The sequence below is a fragment of the Mytilus trossulus genome, chromosome 3, assembly GCF_036588685.1.
Source record: "Mytilus trossulus isolate FHL-02 chromosome 3, PNRI_Mtr1.1.1.hap1, whole genome shotgun sequence".
Taxonomy (NCBI): domain Eukaryota; kingdom Metazoa; phylum Mollusca; class Bivalvia; order Mytilida; family Mytilidae; genus Mytilus; species Mytilus trossulus.
In genome coordinates, this window is record NC_086375.1 from 33,430,825 (window position 1) to 33,450,645 (window position 19,821).

At 33.7% G+C, this 19,821-nt stretch overlaps 1 protein-coding gene across 1 annotated transcript in view; it reads left to right on the forward strand.

The window, feature by feature from the left end:
- Window positions 1-18,821, forward strand: part of LOC134710697 (protein turtle homolog B-like) — a 35,390-nt gene extending 16,569 nt beyond the window's left edge. The window contains exons 8-9 of the mRNA XM_063571088.1: window positions 13,326-13,433; window positions 18,400-18,821. Of these exons, the coding sequence (XP_063427158.1) occupies window positions 13,326-13,433; window positions 18,400-18,821 (530 nt within the window). The remainder of the gene's footprint in view (window positions 1-13,325; window positions 13,434-18,399) is intronic.
- The last annotated feature ends 1,000 nt before the right edge of the window (window positions 18,822-19,821 follow it).

The following is a 19,821-nucleotide window of genomic DNA, read 5'->3' on the forward strand; positions in this document are numbered from 1 at the left end:
AAAAAAAGTTTTTTTATAAAAAAAATCTATTAATGTTATGTTATGTAATGCGACTCTTGTGGGCGCAGTCAACAAATTTGCAACTATTTTATAATTACAAATTCAGTTAAAAAACATTAAGTTGCCCAAAATAGAAGAAAAAACAAACAAGTTGTAGAGCAACCATTTTACTTCAAAAGGGGGTGGGGTTATAGTTTTTTGTATGAGTCAGACGTTTTTCTTAGTTTTACGACACTACCAATCAAATCATTTAATTTCAAATTTTAAAACTATTAATTACGGGAAACATCTTGATTCAGTTTTTTTTTGGTTTTCAACCTGCTCGACCACAACATATTTTTTTCGTAAAATCGGGAATCAGGTTTATTTTATAAAAACAGCATTACCACCTTTGAATTAAATGCTTGTTCCTTTAAACTCAAAGTAAAAACAAAAGCTTGTGTGTTTTGGAAAATTTAACAGTCCCTTTCTCTATCTGACACAATTGTATATAATAATATTGAGGCAAAGATCTAAAATAAGAGGATAGGAATGTGTTTATTGAGTAGAGGTACTCTGGAGCGCCTGACTCCTAAATCTGCCCTTTAGCTTTTGTAATAGACCAACTAATTATATACTAGAAAATCGTTTTGTTCGTTTACATACACATTGCTTACAGTATATAAAAAGATGAAATAGTGATTCTTTTTATTAAAAAAAGTATCACTTTCCGTTTGAGCGATTAATTTTTGTAATTTTTCTTCTGTGTAAATCATATTATGACGTAACTTTCATTGAAGATATTTGTTTTAGCATCAATGTTAACTCCTTTTTTCTAAATTGACAAGAAATTGGTTTTTTTCACTAGAACAAAACCGTGAAATCCCTGGTCCGTGACTGAATTAAAGTATATAACTATGTGTAAGCCTTATTTAAGCCTGGATATTTATTATTGATATTGTCATCTGATAAAGTCATGCTGATTATAAGATGCTGTCAAAATCCTTCTGTTTGAAACCGTCGACCTGGAACTTATCACTAATTGGTGATATTAATTATTTGAAAAACAATAGGGCCTGGAATGGAGTATTTTTTTTTATCAACAGCATAAGTTATAAATAAAGTTGAATTCTTTGTTTCTCTGTTTTGTGTCATGCCGGCTAACAAATTGGAAACTGTACCTATACGACTTATTTTTATTTTAGATTTTTAGTATTCGTATTGTCATCTTTTAAAGTCATACTGATTAAAATACTACAATAGGAAACAATGTGACAATGATAGAATTTAGTAATGTCATCCCTGTGATTATGACCCGTGTGTATAGGAAATCCTAAATACACCGTTTGGTGGTGCGCCTGTCAGATGCGGAACGTACAGATAAGTTATAGGTAACATGTGAATATACTATTGGTATCAGTATCTGATTCGACCTATAACTTGTAAATTATTGCCAATATTAATTATGGGAATTACAAAAGGGACTGGAGTGGTGTAATTTTTAATCAACACCATTGTCCTATATTTACTATATTTAAAGTTGAATTCTTTGATTTGTCGTTTATACCCCATGACGGCTGACAAATTGAACCTCGTTATTTTAGTATTATAGATATGTCGACCAGAATGAATTTGCACGATAGTGTCGGTTTTCAAAAGGTCAATTTGTTCATGCGTTTGTTGTAAATTCAATGCAACTATACTGTGAAATCAAGTTCATTCTATCTGTTAGCTTGTTAAAAATTTCGAAAGAAGTGTAGAAAGATTTATTTAAGTCCCATATATATGTTTTCTTTCTTTATTCCACTGGAGGCATAATTGTCATGATATGAAATAAGAACTTGAATTACAGTGGCCAAATATATTTTCTTCTAAAAGGTCATCTTTCGTGACGGATGTTTTGGTCCTGGAAGACAAATATATTGATATCTAGACATTTTTGTTTGCCCAATACATCTAGTGTCCGAACAAGAAAGTAGGAAAAAGTCTGTATATTTTTCGTCTAGTGACTTACATCTAGAAATTGACAATGAGGGTGGGTTGAAAACAAAACTGTACGACAAAAGAGATGATTTCAGCTTTCAATTTTGAGCTTTCCATTTCTAAGTAGCAACATTCAAGCAGCACCTGCATACGGGGTATACATCTCCCAATTGATACGATATTCCCGTGCTATCATTTCCTATCATGATTTTCTTGATAGAGGGTTGCTGCTCACAAGGTAGCTATTAAACCAAGAGTTTTAAATGGTGAAGTTGAAATCATCCCTTCGTAAATTTTACGGACACCATTACGAGTTGGTTGACCTTTATGGAATAACCGTTTCACAAATGATATCGGATATGTTCCTTACGTCGTAACTACAATCCCCTTCCCTTCTATGAATGTGATCTACCTAATAATACTATTTACCGGATTTGTTATCACATAAGCAACACGACGGGTGCCACATGTGAAGCAGGATCTGCTTACCCTTCCGGAGCACATGAGATCACCCCTAGTTTTGGGTGGGCTTCGTATTGCTTATTCTTTAGTTTGTTTTTATGTATTGTCATGTGTACTTTTGTTTGGCTGTTTGTCTTTTTCATTTTTAGCCATGGCGTTGTCAGTTTATTTTCGATTTATAAGTTTGACTGTCCCTCTTTTACAATACAGTTATAATCTTCACCTGTTTTGATTTTATAAAGTCACTTAAGTTTGTTATTTCTATCTCCCTTTTTCTTTCGCTAAATAGGCCACTGCATTCAGTTTTTTTCATGTCCCATACAAAAGACCATACAATACTATTGATTTGTTATTCGTTTACATCTGAAATACCTTTCATTTCAATTTCGTATCCAATCATAGACAGTACAAATGATTCATTGAAACTTTTCCTCTAAATATTAGATACCTTGACTTCCAAACTCTCTATGGAGTTTTTTCTTTTACTTATTTTTCTAACCAAGTTTGATCTTAATCCAGCCCATATCCGTTTTGAACCCTTATTGCTTTCACATTTGTTTAAACTTTGTTTTTTTATTGAGTCACCTGCTTTTATACTTACACACAGTCAGAGTTTCCCCTGGTTCAATTATTTCTTTCACCACCTCTTTCGCCAAAACAATATATTTTTCGCCACTTTCGAGAAACTCGAAAAAAGTAAATAAACAAGATGGAGGAATTAAATCGTTCTATATTTTTTTCGCCAAATTCTTTCGCAAATGACAATTTTTTTTTCGCCACAGTTATTATTGTTAAGCAAATTGCGAAAATGGTGACCGCCAGTCTTTTCCGTATTTATTCTACCGGTCACCGAGGCGCATATTGAAAATCTCAATTTTGCTTGGGAAATTAATTTTTTCAAACCTTTTTTCAATAAATTGTATGTCTGCCTTGCATATAAAGAAGATCTTTTGTGCTCTTATTCAACTCTTTAATATAATCATATTCAAAACAGTGTGGTCCTGGCCATTTATTGACGACCTAAATTATCCCTTTGACTGGGACAGATTAGGTGAACGTTTGTCTGTAACGACCATTGCTCACTTCTTACTTATAATAGAATTTAAACTGTGGGGTCACCAAAGGTTCTTAACGCCTTTAATAATAGAATTATTCGAAAAATTATTCAGGAATAACCTTTATGTTTTGATTTATATTATTGATATAAATCAACACATCGTATTATTCCGGATTCGTTTTCGAATTGCTTTTTTAAGGTGTTGAGAACCTTTGGTGACCCCACAGATTCAGTGTCTTTAACAGGTACATAGTGAGCAGTGATTGTTACCGACAAACGTTCACCTAATCTGTCCCAGTCAATGGGATAATTTAGATCGTCAATCAATGGCCAGGACCACACTGTTTTGAATATGATTCTATATGTATGATCTGGCTTAATTCTATGAATATGGTTTGAAGACTGGAACTAAAATTATTATTCATAAATTCAAGAGTAGAGAAACTTCCTAAAAAAGTCATAAATAAAGATAAACGATCAGAATATATCGTTTAAAACATTACATGATCATTAATCCTGTAGAGCAGGATCTGCTTACCCTTCCAGAGCACCTGAGATCACCCCTAGTTTTTGGTGGGGTTCATGTTGTTTATTCTTTGGTTTTCTATGTTGTGTCATGTGTACTATTGTTTTTCTGTTTGTCTTTTTCATTTTTAGCCATGGCGTTGTCAGTTTGCTTTAGATTTGTGAGTTTGACTGTCCCTTTGGTATCCTTCGTCCCTCTTTTATAACCACTGGATCGATGTCTCTGCTGATGGACATTTTGTCCCCGAGGACATCATCCGCCCAGTAGCAAAACTACAATTGCATGAAATTACGAAGATCAAACAGGAAACTGGCTCAGACGTCGCCCAGTATAAAAAGGTCCGAAACAGACGTCAGCATGGGCACGGTGTTGCTGATACGGCAGGTGTCCCTTCATCACCAGACATGACAAATATCTCAAATATGACTCATTCAGATCATCCTTCTAGTGACAATAGCAATATTACACACATACAGTCATGTTCAATTCTCCTTAAAGACATTTTTGTTTTTGATTACACAGTACAACACTGTCGCATTTCGAAATGTGAGACCCAAGGTTGCAAAACTTGTGCAATTTTAATTACAGATGCTGAATTCATTAGAAATTGACCAAGAAGTCATTTGTTACCAGAAGTTACGATGATCTGAATTGTAAATTGGATAAATGTCGTCTACGGATTAGAGTGCAACATTTGCGGATTGGTATATGTCGGTGAAACGACAGGAAGACTAAACAAACGTATGTGCGGTCATAGATTAGACATTAACCTCAATGCTAACGACATTCTATACCTGCATTTTAATCAGCCCGATCATTCCATCGTTTCTATGACAGTTTGCATTATCGAAAAGATATACCATAGCTCTAACAATCCTATTCTTTTAACGACTCTCCATGGACAAAAAGAAGACTACTGGATTAGACAATTGGGAACTGCGACACCTTATAGTTGCAATGACAAAATTGATGGTATAGGTATTCTATCTAGTCCTTCGTGTAACTTGGTGAATGTGATGAATATTTTAACTCGACTCCTCGCCGTAGACGCAGTCATGGTCATCGTCATGACCTGCTGCAATGTATACAAAAACGGTTAGATATTAATAACATTCGAACGAAACTTTATTCATTACCCCTTACAAAACTTCATTCTCTCTTCAATTTATGTTTGAAATCCACTCTTACAAGCCCTCAATCACAAACCAATACAAACTTGAAGCTATAATTTCGAATATTGCAAGTCAAAGTCTTTTTAAGCCAGTCCGCATTGGAAAAGATGGAAAAGAGAAAGATCTTTCCTTAATCTTTCCTTTGCCAATAAAGGTCTCGATGGCGTCAACTTAGGCAATATCCTTCATCATAAATTAGTTCAATCGAAAATACCTCCTTATTTCAAAGACCAGTCTGTACCAATCATTTCTTATACCTATACCAAACCTATTGCAACTAAAATTTTCAATTACAAACACGTTTTGTAGGATCTCGATATTGACGACTTCAAGTCTAAACCTCCTGATTGCACTTGTGCTAGTTCCCAATTCACATATAATCCTGCTGGCCACGTTATTACCGGTGACCTCAACATTGTTAATAACACTTCTCTACGAAATGTGTTATCGAAAGGTCTGAAATATCGTGAGCCTAAATCCATCAATTGGAAATACAACTTTAAAATTTTGATGGATTCAGTCGAGGATTATGCCAGGCAATGGGATAAGAGAAGGAAGACGTATATACTCTTTTCGAATGGATAAAGGCAGTGAGATCGTTGATACAAATCAGAATTAAGAAACTGAATGGGTCCATCAATGCCCATCCTACGTCAATCTTTAAAGACCCAAATGTTGCTAAACACTTACCCGACCTCCATGATAAATATGTTGTTGTTCCCGCGGACAAAGCCCCAAATAACATTGTTTTTGTGTGTAAAAGTCATTACATTAACTGCTTGATAAATGAATTAGGAATTAACAATTCACTTGGACACTCAACATTTACCCTCACGACACTTACAAAAGAGGATTTCCTAGATAATCATAGGTCTGTTCTTTGTTCCTTTGGAATTTCAACCAAAGATGAAGAACTGGATCTTCCATCACTGTATTGGATACCTACACTAAATAAGTGTCCTCACAAACAACGGTATATTACTGGGTCTTCCAAGTGCTCCACGAAACCTCTTTCTAAATTTTTAACATCTATTTTATCAGCAATCAAAGACGGGCTTCAAAGTTATTGTAAAACTGCCTATTCTAGAGGTGGCGTGAATCAGATGTGGATACTTAAAAATTTAAAACACATCTAACTCTTTATAAAGTTGGTTTTGTTTCTTATTTTGGTTAAACGTAAATTAGACTTATACACTGTTTGCCACTAAATTAAAACAACTACCTTTCTGTTTTAAAAGGGAAGAGACACACCATTTGATTATATTTAAATTGGGGAAAAGGTACACGATTTGGATTTCAAAATACTTTGTTACTTTCTAATGCAAAATATATATAAAAAAATGTGTGAATTAAATCGTAAGTCGTAATCCCCCCAAGGGTTAACATCTGTGTAACAATCAATGACCCCACACAATATAAGAAGTTGAGGGTTTACTCGTTCAACTATTATGATAGGATTTATTTCAATGTTTTCTGTGAACAGCGGTATACTGCTATTGCCTTTATTTTCTTCCTAAAACAATAGTACAATAACGTGTTCTATAAAAAAACCAAATACAGACTAAAAAGCTAAGTATGCATATATAAATATATTTCAAAAGTTAGAAATAAAGGTCACAGTTGTATATCTAAACTAGTATTCAGTTGTCATAAATCGATATGGTGAAAACAAATTCGGGTCACACACCAAACCGACGGAAACACAACAACTATAAAAAGAAAACCATAGAAAGACAGAAAACACTGACATGAACTGCTACATAAACGAACGCCAGCAAACATAGACACGGAATATTTGTTAACAACTGTCATACTCCTGACTTGAAACTGGACTAGGGGATGGGGGGGGGGGGGTGTTGAATCTAGATTCATGGTTAACCAAACCTCCCGCTAATATGATAATGTAAAAAATACCACTCAAATGACAACATAACGTAACAGGAATACGGTACGTATATATATTATGTATATACAACTCGTCTAAACATCAACCCAACAATGTTAGATATGTAAAGCTTTCGCAATTTTTCGGTTCTTCTCTCGCCGGGATTCGAAACCATGCTACAGAGATATCGTGACACCAAATCGCCTGCACTGTAGCCGTCCCGCTAGACCACACGAACACCTGGGCTTCATAAAAATGAAGCTCTCTGTGGCCGGGTGTTACCTTTCCATGTCAGTTTTAATCTAGCGTCGTACTACAGTGCATGCTATATAAGGCATGGAGATGTTATTTTTACAGATCAGCTAAATTATCTATGGTAAAGGATCCTACAAATTAATGTAAGATACAGTCACAGAAAATAATTATATTTATATTAAGTACGTCTGAGCTAGTGACAACTCTACAACAGATTCATCCATCGGATCACCAGCAGTGATGGTGATACATGGCTGTGTACATTATGTATATACAACTCGTCTAAACATCAACCCAACAATGTTAGATCTGTAAATTTGCTTTCGTAATTTTTTTTGTTCTTCCCTTGCCGGTATTCGAAACCATGCTACTGAGATATCGTGACACCAAGTCGCCTGCACTGTAGCCGTCCCGCTAGACCACACGACCACCTGGCCTACATAAAAATGAAGCTTTCTGTCGCCGGGTGTTACCTTTCGGAGTCAGTTTTAATATAGCGTCGTACTACAGTACATGATATATAAGGCATGGAGATGTTATTTTTACAGATCAGCTAAATTATCTATAGTAAAGGATCCTACAAATTAATGAGAATCTATGTACCCGCATAGTAAATCAGCTATATTTTTTATGTCAGGATTCAATGTATAATACGATGGACAGCAATATTGCAATACAATAACAACAAATTTTTGTTAGCATCAATTAATGGTGCCAGCATGTCCTCCTTTTATTCAAAATATTGATCCGTAACAAAATTTAAGTAGTTGTAATAATTCATGCTGACATTACAACAAATTTTTTTTACATTTTCAACCAAAGCTGACCATATTTCTCTTTTATTTGTAAATCTATATAACCAGCATAGTATTGTACCTAGCGCCTTTTTGTCTTCTCCTGGCGCTCCTGTGCGCATTTTAGTAGGACCGTGAATGTACGCAATAATAATGGAAAACAATTGATGCAAACAAAAATTCTGCATAAATTGGGTGTGTCGGCATTTCATCTCTGTATTCATAATATTGAATAGTAACTAGAAATACATAAAATAGTAGTTCAGGATGGTGCGTAAAACAAAACTATTAGGCCGCATCATCCAAGTACCAACACTGACATGTCTGAATTCATTTGTACTTTTAATAAAAAAAAAAGTATATGAGGTTCTCTTCTGGGAATAGTATACTGTTAATCTATTATGTCGGTTGATTGATTTTGTTTGTAGTTAAACGTCAAGTGGCAACAATTTCCCTCAAGTGCACAATGAGTATAATTTTGGGACGCCCATATAAATTAATCGGCAAAGACAAATCTCTCGACAAATCTGACGAATTTGACGAGATTTGTGATAGTTTTACCACACCATATGTTTACGGACACTGTACAATTTCCGTTAGAATATATTGCGGAAAATAGAAAAGTAAATCCAATGCAAACAAGTTGAATAACAATGAAATATCAATGCATGTATAAATGCATAAAATACATTTAGGAAGAGACAGATAATAAACGGGGAACGAAGCAATGTCGACAGGACTTGTCAAAAGCAGACTTGTCCACAGGTCTGGTCTGGGGAAGACCTATCCTCAGGACTGGTTAAAAGCATATTTGTCCAAAGGTCTGTCGATAAGTCAGACTGTAGGTCTGGTCTACCAACGACGAAGTTAACTTGCTTGTCTGCTTAAAAATTCTCGTTAACTTAGAAAGCAGTCTGCTCCAAGTTAAATTTTTTCAAGGTTAGGACCTCACCCATAGAAATATAATTTTTGTCGCTCACTACCTACACCAATTTTTCGCCAAAACTCTTTTGGATTCCCACACGAATTACTCAATTCTTCCTGCATGGTGTACTAATATTGACGTTTTGCCTTTTGAACCGCTTCATCAAATGGTTTCCTTTTGTTAACAAATATTTGTCGAAAAAACTTTTTCAGATTTTGATTTTTAAACTTAATCCATATTTTTTTCTGATGCACAAACGCCGTTCCATAATTCAGTTAGCTCCTCACTCCACCAAGGTTTCTTACATCTCCTTCTTTAATTATTTACATCCGTGGATAAGACAATCACTTTATATGATAATTTTGTCGACATTTCCGTTTTAATAACATCCACAAATGCATCATACATGTTGTTAATCTTGTCTTGCGTTACATTTGATATTTCCAAATTTTGAATAATAATATTAATATCATTCAGATCAGATTCCGAACTGAGCCAGTCTTCTGATATATTCTTGATGTCATATTTGGTTTAAGTTTAACGATTGTATTTTGGTTGGGCAGCATTTATATTACCTTGACTAACTTTCAACGTTATTTCTAAAGTAAGAAGAAAGCGATCTGGAATAATTTTCTGAAGGTCAAATTTACCATTAGCACATATTTGCTCTATAATTGAACTAGTTCTTGTAACTTTAAATTTGTTGAAAATATCCAGCATTTCGTACGGTACTATGCAGTAATCCACAACGCTCAGACCGCGGGTCGATATATAGATGTAGTCATTTAATAAGGTATTTCTTCAATTTAATATACAACAGCTAACATCTGTAAGAAATTCACAAAAAACCTTCCCATAACTGTTACACTGAAAGTCTGTCAGGAAGATTATCAATACCAGTGATTGAATACGCAAAGTTCGAACATCGGCTACTCCAATCACCACACATATAGAAGGAGTTGCCTTGAGGAACAGTGTATACTTTAGTCATTAAGTTGTCAAAGAATTCATGAACGTTAACTGCACGTGTGGAATTTTCAGAAGGAAGATAATCAACACAGACATAAAGAACGTGTTTTTTTTTGCATTGGTTCTATTCTCAAGTTTAATCCATAAAATTCCATCAGTGTCATTATCTGCAATTGTAACATCAATTTCATTGCATATGCTATTTCGTATTAAAATTCCAACACCACCCGATCCGGATTTTGCTCGGACATGAATATGTTTACGATTGAGACCAAACCACTGATAACTTTCAACGCTTATAACTTTATCTCCAGTAAGATGCGTCTCCGCTAGTCCAAGTATATCCAAATTATAATGTTTTACACATAAAATAAAAAACATATATTTATCGCTATTTACATCAGATTACCAACCAATATTTCAAAATCCGCAATTTACCTATTTATATTCAACACGGCTATTCTGATTTTGACCTCCGTTCTGGCCTTTGTAATTTCCTCGACCCCGACCGTTCAAATTCCTTTCTGACTGATTATGGTTATGAGAGTTTGTATTGCAATTCTCAGTGGCAGATTGTCCATTTCTATATGCTGATCTTTGATCCGTGTTATGGCTATTTCCACCTCTAGTTTTTCCACGACCACGATCATTTCGTCTGTAATAGCTACGGTTACCACTCACATTATTGATTATCGTATCGTCTCGGTCAACGCGTCTTTGTGTATTGGTGTCGGGGTCACATGTACTTTTACCGTGTCTAGCCCTTACCACTGATCCTCTTGTCGTTACCAATTGTGTTGATACTACTTCTCAAGTTAGAGTTCAATAGGGGTTGTGCGCTTGGAAAGGCATTATTAATATAGACATCTTTATAGATACTAGTGTTTCTTAATTCACGTTTTTTCTCCATTACCTTTTGTTTGTCATCCTTATTTTTTAACTTAACTATAACAATGCCGTGTTTTCCTGTGTGGTTATTACAACGTAGAAGTATTTGTTCTCTTAATCAATAAGATATTTTGTAATTAGTTCCTACAACTTAAATGTTTTTTACAATGAATAAAACTATTTTTTTTATTATTATTTAATTATATCAATTTTGAACACTATTAATCTTAAAATAACACTGTTGTAAGTGATGGTATAACAAATACTTAAAACAAATTCCTTTAAAGCTGTGTGAAAAGAAAGTTTCATTTTATGTATATGTGTAACAATTAATTACTTCAATATTCACTGGAAGGCCTCTGATATACTGAGTGAGCATCATCATAGCCGTTGACAAACAAGTTACAACTAACAAACGTTTACAGCCGACGACACTGTTATGAAATACATTCTTTGACCATATCCATGATAATTAATGTCAGTACAGAAGTGCTGAATACTGGACTGGTGATACACTCGGGGATTTAAAACTTGGCATTGCAATGACAGACCTGCATATTTCCTTACTCAATTTTTTTTTATCTTCCTTCAGCAGGATTCTAACGCCTGCTTTTGTGACATCTTGCAACACCACCTATACTGTGTCAAGTGCCCTAGACTACTCGATCACCTACGCTATAAAATAAAGCTCTCGATTGTCAAGTAACGCCTGTTTTTGTCTGCTGTGAAGGCAGATAATTTTACTTATCATGAACTCATATCAGTATTATTTTATGATATACATAGAAATGTAATCATTCATCAAGAACTAGGTACGGTTTTGGCAACTCAACTAGTAAAAGACCACAAAACAGAAAAGCAATTCATATTTCTTTACAAGAGCAATGACATGTTATTAATTTAATGACAGACAAATAGTATCAATAACGATTTTATTCCATATTCGTAACTTTAAAAATCTTCTGAAATTGGTTACTGCATCTTGTAAATTTGAGATAATGACACTATTTCTGTTTTATCAAAATTATTGCTTATTTTAATATAAGAGAAATGAGAAAATTATAATTCATCACTTGCATACTTGTATGTAAATAATATGTAGTCATCGCATACCATCGTAGATGACGCCACTTAGATATGAAAAGACCAGGGATGAAAGTCCGGACATATGAGGATAATGATTTCAGTGTCAAGAACATACAAGTTTTTACTGTTTTCGTCAATGCACGATGCAATTAAAGCAAACCAAGGAAACAAATTTTATCAGAAAAATATTAGAATTAGACTTTTCATTAATCACCTATCGAACTCGAACTAATGTAATTATCTATGTATGTATTATTTTTTTTTTGGGGGGGGGGGGGGGGGGGGGCTAGCTTAATATTTATATTTCAAGTCCTTTATATCTTTTTAGGATAAGCATGAAAATACAAACAAAATAACACGATCTCTTATATAAGCTGGCAATTCAACTACATATAGCTAACTAAACCCCCTTTTAAAAATGCATGCATCCCGAGTATATCATTTCCGTCAAACAATGTTTTTATTATTCAAGTGTTTTTTTTTCAACCACCTAATTTGACTAGATAAACATATTTTTAAACGTAGAATAGCTGAAATGCTATCTTTTGACAGCTGGTGGTATTTGGACAACTGTTATGGTTGGATGTCTTACTATTAAACAAGAAGCTTTGTTTGCAGTTATTTTATGATGTCTAAAACACCCCTTGCACTAACTGAAACATGTTATTTGGTTTTATGGGGATTAACAATTGAATCACTCATTTTTATCCTTTTCATCGGAATTTCATGAAAAAGGTGCTATTTATTTATACGTCATCAATTTTTAAGTGCGTTTGACAATTGACAGATTAATGTCTCGGTTCTAAAGGTTTTTCATAATTCCAAACAAAATTTTATTCTTTAGAAGACAGAATATGCAAAAATATTGGCGTCTTGAAAATAAACAAAATGTCCATCCTTGGCCAATTCTCGTGATTTGACAGTTACGAATATTTGAATAAACTCATCATAGATACCAGGATTAAAAAAAAATATATTTACGCCAGACGCGCGTTTCGTCTACAAAAGACGGTGGAAAAAAGGCCAAATAAAGTACGCAGTTGAAGACCCAAAATTCTTAAAGGTTTTGCCAAATACAGCTAAGGTAATCTATTCCTGAGGTAGAAAAGCCTTGACGACATCGCAATTTTTTTTTTAGATCAGATGATATTCTTTCAAATGGTATATCATTCAGCCATATGTTAGGTGGACGCATCAAAAAATAGTTTTTATAGTTAATGTCCCTATCAAAGTATTGTGATTTTCAAAGATACACTAGAATAAAATATTGCGTTTTAAATATGTTTGTTATTGGTATAACATTTTACAATGTAATCATTTGCACGTATGTTTTGATTATTTCAGACGAATATGCAATTGCAGAAACATTCCATTCTGTTCACATTGTCGTCATTTTATCATTAGTGATTATCATTGCAGTACTTCTGGTGGCTGGGATGGGATTATATGTTCGTAAGTTTAAAGGAGCGGCGAAAGATACCAGAGGGACAGTCAAACTCATAGATTGAAAATAAACTGACAACGCCATGGCTAAAAATGAAAACGGCAAATAGAAAAATAATAGTACACATGACGCAACATAAAAAACTAAAGACTCAGCAACACGAAAGTATGCTATTTGTTAATCCATATACATGTTTGGGGGAATATCGCAACGTTATTTGCACACAAGAAAAAACATATGCCGAATAAAACAAAGACTATTCGTTACACGAATGTGGTCTTTATATATTTATTGCGTTGATTAACGAACCAAAGAGTACGAATTTCCAGTGAAATAATATAACAAATAAAGTGTATATGTCTCAAAAGGTCATCGTATATATTTTTACGTATAAAAAGTATTAAACAGTGTGTTAATTTCGAAGGAACTCTGCATAGTTAATATGATTTTTACTGTAATTGTCAATGAATGACATATTCTAATGCAATTTGGATGTAACAATGTTTTTCATTGGCTAAAAGTTGCCGTCAAATCCACAGTTGACCAGGCGTAACTAAGGAGGGACCCGCCATTTTGAATTGATGAATCAACAAATGTTCGATTACTACTATATAATCGAAAATAAAACAACTCCTACCTCGATTTCGCCGTTTTAATGTAATTTTATCCGAATTTGAAGCGTACAGGTAACGTAATAACCTCCAGTTTGTAAGTTTTCATTTGTATGACGTAACGTTTAGCCATGACGTCTTTGTGCAAAAATCATTCATGAAGTTTAGCGGATTTTTTTTTATTTGACAAATTTAGAAATTTTTTCAAGTTTTATCGTATTTTTTCTTTTTGTAATGCATTAGAATCGGAATAACAGTACTGTAGTTGAAGAGTTGCCACCGTCAATTTTGATTTGACGGTCGCAAATCTCCGTTTTACTGTCTCCGCTACGCTTCGCCAGTAAAACTGCATTTGCGACCGTCAAATCTACAATTGACGGTGGCAACTCTTCAACTACAGTACTGTTTATCCTTAATTAGTATTATCTATTTTAAATGTAAATACTACACACAATTGCATATAAAATTACACATTCAATGCAAATTAATGTTATGTAAGGTTTATTGCTGTATTTTTCAATTTCAGACAGACTGAAACAGAGGTACAGACAAAGGTAAATTATTGACATATAACATATAATTTTATGAAATTTAAGAAACTGTGTTGGTGGTTCTTTCAAATGTTGTATAATTGCAACCCAGCAATAACATTTATCTTAATCGTCTACTGTTGTATTGATCTGTTGGCAATAAATCAGTTTTTTATTTTACAGTTTTGAAAATGTCCAAAATGTCCAAAACTTACCATTGCTTATTTGTTGACTGATGGACTTTCTTAGCTATCAATCGTTCGTTCTTGTTATAGTAGTTCATTCAGTAGCCGATCAAATATTTACATTGTAACAACAAATAACGAAATGATGGTTGCTGTTCACAAAGAAGCTATTAAACCAATAGTTCCAAATGGTGAAGTTGAAATCATCCCTTCGTAAATTTTATGGACGCTATCACGAGTTGGTTGACCGTTACGGAATAACTTTTTCATAAATGATATCGGAAATGCTCGTCGGTACAATCCCCTTCCCTTTCATTTCATGAATGTGACCTACCGAATTAGACTATTTACCGGATTTATTATAACATAAGCAACACGACGGGTGCAACATTTGGAGTAGGTCTGTTTACCCTTCCGGACCACATAAGATCACATAAGATCACCTCTAGTTTTGGTTAGGTTCGTGTTGCTTATTCTTTAGTTTTCTATGTTTTGTCATGTGTTCTATTTTTTGTCTGTTTGTCTTCTTTCAATTTTAGACAGGTGTTGTCAATTTATTTTCGATTTATGAGTTTGACTGTCCCTCTAGAATCTTTTTTCCCTCTTTTGAAGACTAGGAAGTTAATAAGTCTTTTATTTTTACATGGAAACGTAGTTTTTGTATGTCGGAAGATGGTTAAAAGGGATTTATAACATACTTAAACGTAGATCCAAATAATATAAAGTTTTCCTTAAATTTTTTACAATGCAAAGATTTGATTATATATACATGTATCAACATTTCGGGTGTATTTTAGTCTTGTGAACTTTCCATTTCTATGTAGCAACATAACAGCAGCGCCTGCATACGGAGTACATATCTCCCAATTGATACAATATTCCCGGGCTTGTATTTCCTGTCACGATTTCCTTAATAGAGGGTTGCTTCTTACTAGGAAGCTATTAAACAAAGCGTGACAAATGGTGAAGTTGAATTCATCCCGTCGTAAATTTTATGGACGCCATCACCAGTTGGTTGACTGTTACAGAATAACCGTTTCACATATTATATCGAACATGTGAATTATGTCGTTACTAGAACCACGTTCCCTTTCACGAATATGACCTACCGAATTAGACTGACTTCCGTGTTTGTTATACGACGGGTACCACATGTGGAGCAGGATCTGCTTACCCTTCCAGAGCACCTGATATCACCCTTAGTTTTGGTGGGGTTCGTGCTGCTTAGTCTTCAGTTTTCTATGTTGTGTCTTGTGAAGTTATGTGTGTCTGTTTGTCTTTTTTCATGTTGAGCAATGGCGTTGTCAGTTTTTTTTAATAAACAGTGTTTCTCATGGTTATTTTAAACTTTTTCAGCTTTACACATTTTTCTAATTTAGTTTTAGTTTACACAATAGTTATCAAAGGTACCAGGATTATAATTTAGTACGCCAGACGCGCGTTTCGTCTACACAAATCATTAAATCATTTTAGGATGGAACCTGCATTAAATGTCGAAACACCTGAAGGGACTTATGACGAAATTGCTTATTATACAGAGATTAGTACAATTGATAACGTACAACCCACATCGCAAGGTAATTAATGTAAAACAATACCGAAGAAGTGTAAAAATTCCAATTTTTTTTAATACCTGTTAGTAGATACCAATGCGGATAGACAGCCTTAAGGGCTAAAACAACCAAGTTGTGATTGGTTCGTTTTTTCTTCCATTTATATGACAGTTTGTAGTAATGTATTGTCTTCTATCCTCATATATTTGTAATACATTTTGAGCTGAGCATTATATTGGAAAATGTTGCCTTAAAGATACTTGAATGCCTCCCTTATTTGTTCACGCTTCTTATCTCCTTTTTCGTTTTTAGTGCAAAATTCCTCAATGATACGGATATTGAACACGATTTTAGAATTCCACACAGCTCAGGTCTTCGATCTAACTATTTGTGTTTGCCAGGTTAGGCATAATGAAAAGCAAAACCTAGATACACTAATGACTGAAATGATTTTTAAGAGATCCAATTTTTGTTTTGAATTGATTAATAAATTTGACTGATCAATTTTCTTGTTTTTGTGTACTTCTATCTACTCTAGACCAGTGTTTGCCCTAAAGAATTCGAAAAGGCAACAAAGGACATTCGAAGAACAACAACTTCTATTTGTATTTCAGTGTTATGTTGAACTGTGTGTTCGTTGTGCCTTGTTGATCATTTTTGTAATTAACAATTTCAATAGTGTCTTTCTGTGCTTGTTGTATATCATGTAAACAATAAGACGTCATCTGAAATTATCGGTAAGGTTGACTTATTCATTCTTGTTTCTCTTTTTTGCTGTGTATATATTTATGTACCTGCTATAACCTTCGTTATAAATGAACACAGTGGTTAAAGGGGCACTAGCTGTCAAATTCATGTTCACCAATTGGACTCATATTCTCATATTCGATTTATAACAATTTAATAAAACATTTATCCAAATTATCAAATGTATGAAGTAAAGAGTTTACAGGGCATGGGAATTCTAAAATGTACACAAACTTAGATGTAAATTGATAGTGGAACTCTAGGAATTGGATTCTTCTATGTCTTTTTAATTTAATTTTATGCTTAAAAATATATGTTAATCATCATATTTACCTGTATAAGAATGATTTTTTTTAAGAATCGAATCAGTCAATCAAATGATTTACCTTTGTTTCACTTTCAATATTGACTTTCTTTTCTTTTTAATAATCAAACACGCACACAATTCATTCGTTATCAATCTCTAGCTAAGGTGTTAAATTGAAGTTCACACGAATACGGATTCAATGAGGTCGATTTATTCACTTGCAAGTAAATTTATATTTTTATGTTTCTCGTAGCTAGTGCCCCTTTAATATATAATCATCCTTAAAAGATGACCATTTATTAAGGAGTAGATTGACTATTTTGGCTTTATTGGTATAAGTGCAGACCTTGTAGCTCATATCATTTAAATGATGTGTACAGTATTCTTTTATCTGCCATAGTATAGTTCAATAAAGTAAATTCATGTAATATCTGTCCATTTTGGACTATTATTCCTACAATAAGTCGATTGACAATTTCGTCAGACATGTTGGCACATTTGTAGCTCTTGTCTTACTGGTTAATTAAAGTTTATATTTATCTGTTATAGGTTTCAAGATAATATTAGCAATAACACAACAGAAATAATCATACACAAAAAAATAACCAAATGATCGCAATCATCATGTAAGGCAATACGGCCTGAAAGAGTTCATCTTACAGACCGATTCCAACGAATAGTGTCTAGATCTTGACATGCTGAACATGTATGCATCTCGAATGTCTCTACTTAAGATAAAAGACATAAACCGTATTTTATCACTATGTTCTATGTTTAGCTATGCCAGCAATTTTTGTTGAAAACAGTAAATTGGCTATATTTTTCAAACTATAGAACCATATGTTAAGTATGGCCAAGTTATGTTTCAATTGGTACAGTAGTGTCAAAAAATGATATATCTTTTTTAGACTAATAAGATGAAGGACGACAGACGTCAGACGCTGCAACCTGAAACTCTTGCAGTGTCACGTGTTACATTTTTTCTTCTAATTTACACAATTGTTCAAATGAAAACAATAAAATGGGTTCTTGTGATTGCAGAAAATGACGACTCTATCCTGCCAATGATCAATAGAGATGTAGACGTAATGTCGTCAGAACATACATCCACATCATCAGATAATGATATAGTTTCTTCAGAATATTTAGACGATGGATATGAACAGCCACACACTACGTTGGTGGTTACTGATCAAGTAAAAGACGAGCATGTTTATCTCAACACCAAAAAAGAGTCAAATTACGAAAATACGATTCCTTTTGAGAATATTGCTTGTGGACATGCTTGTGATTACTTAGACGATTCTTTATCAGATAAAAGAAATGCGCTTGATGACCACGAATATTTGAATCTGAATAACGACGTGAACGACTTTAACGTAAAAAATGAAAGGGTGACTCAGTGTTTTATTAATCCGCGAATGAATGAGGCAGAATACATTAACTTGTCACTCAATCAATAGTATTTTAGAATGTATCGTTTAATCAAACTTCTACACACGGTTGTGTTCTTATATGAGGCCACTATCGTAGGATCCAATTGCATTTAAAATAGAAGATGGTATGCCTTCAGATTTGTTATTGGCAGTTAAACACTCAAAATTCTTTTTGAATGCACATTTATTTTAGCTAGATTACATTAAAATGACACAATATTCTTATATGACGACCTATATATCGTCAACCAGTATAACCACAGTATTTACTTTTAGTCCAGACGTATTTACACCAAATAACTTTACTCTGCTTTATTCCAGTTGTACGACAATAAACACTAAATTTTTGACAGTTCAACTGACGATACTTTAATCTCTATTCTAAAGCAAAATAAAACCAAAACAACAAGGCAAAGCAGTCTACTTCAGTTATTGTTTGATGTGAAATGTCATAAAACGAAAATCCCGCCAAATTTTGTTATCGTCTTAAAACTCAACAAGGAAACTTCATAAGTATGCTGCTGGCGTCATATGTTAACACCGTGCATTTTCATACGTCTTGAACGCTTGGGAATGCAATATAATATCGTTTTGTTTTTGTTGTTAAATATGAGTGCTTGTATTTTTATTCATTGTTGAAAATATAATATCATTATAATAATATGGGGGCAAAACAAAACAGTTCTTGTATATGGTTGACAAAATTTGCCATTATTCCAGGCTTTGTATTTGACCTGAATAGTCATAATTATACGGTCTAGCTCTTAACAAAAATGCAAACCCAAGGAATCGACACAGGAATTAAAAACCACAAATCCCTACCAATAATCATTTTCTAATCGTAATTTTACAATTTCAAATTGTATGTCTTATAAGTGTTTAAATAGAGTGGTGGTCATGTTTTGTAGCAACGACGGTATATTATATATACACGTAATTTAGTTTTGTATTTGTGATGTATAACACAATTTCCATCACATGAAAAAACTGAAAACTACACGTTATATACCGTTTATGCGTTTGATAC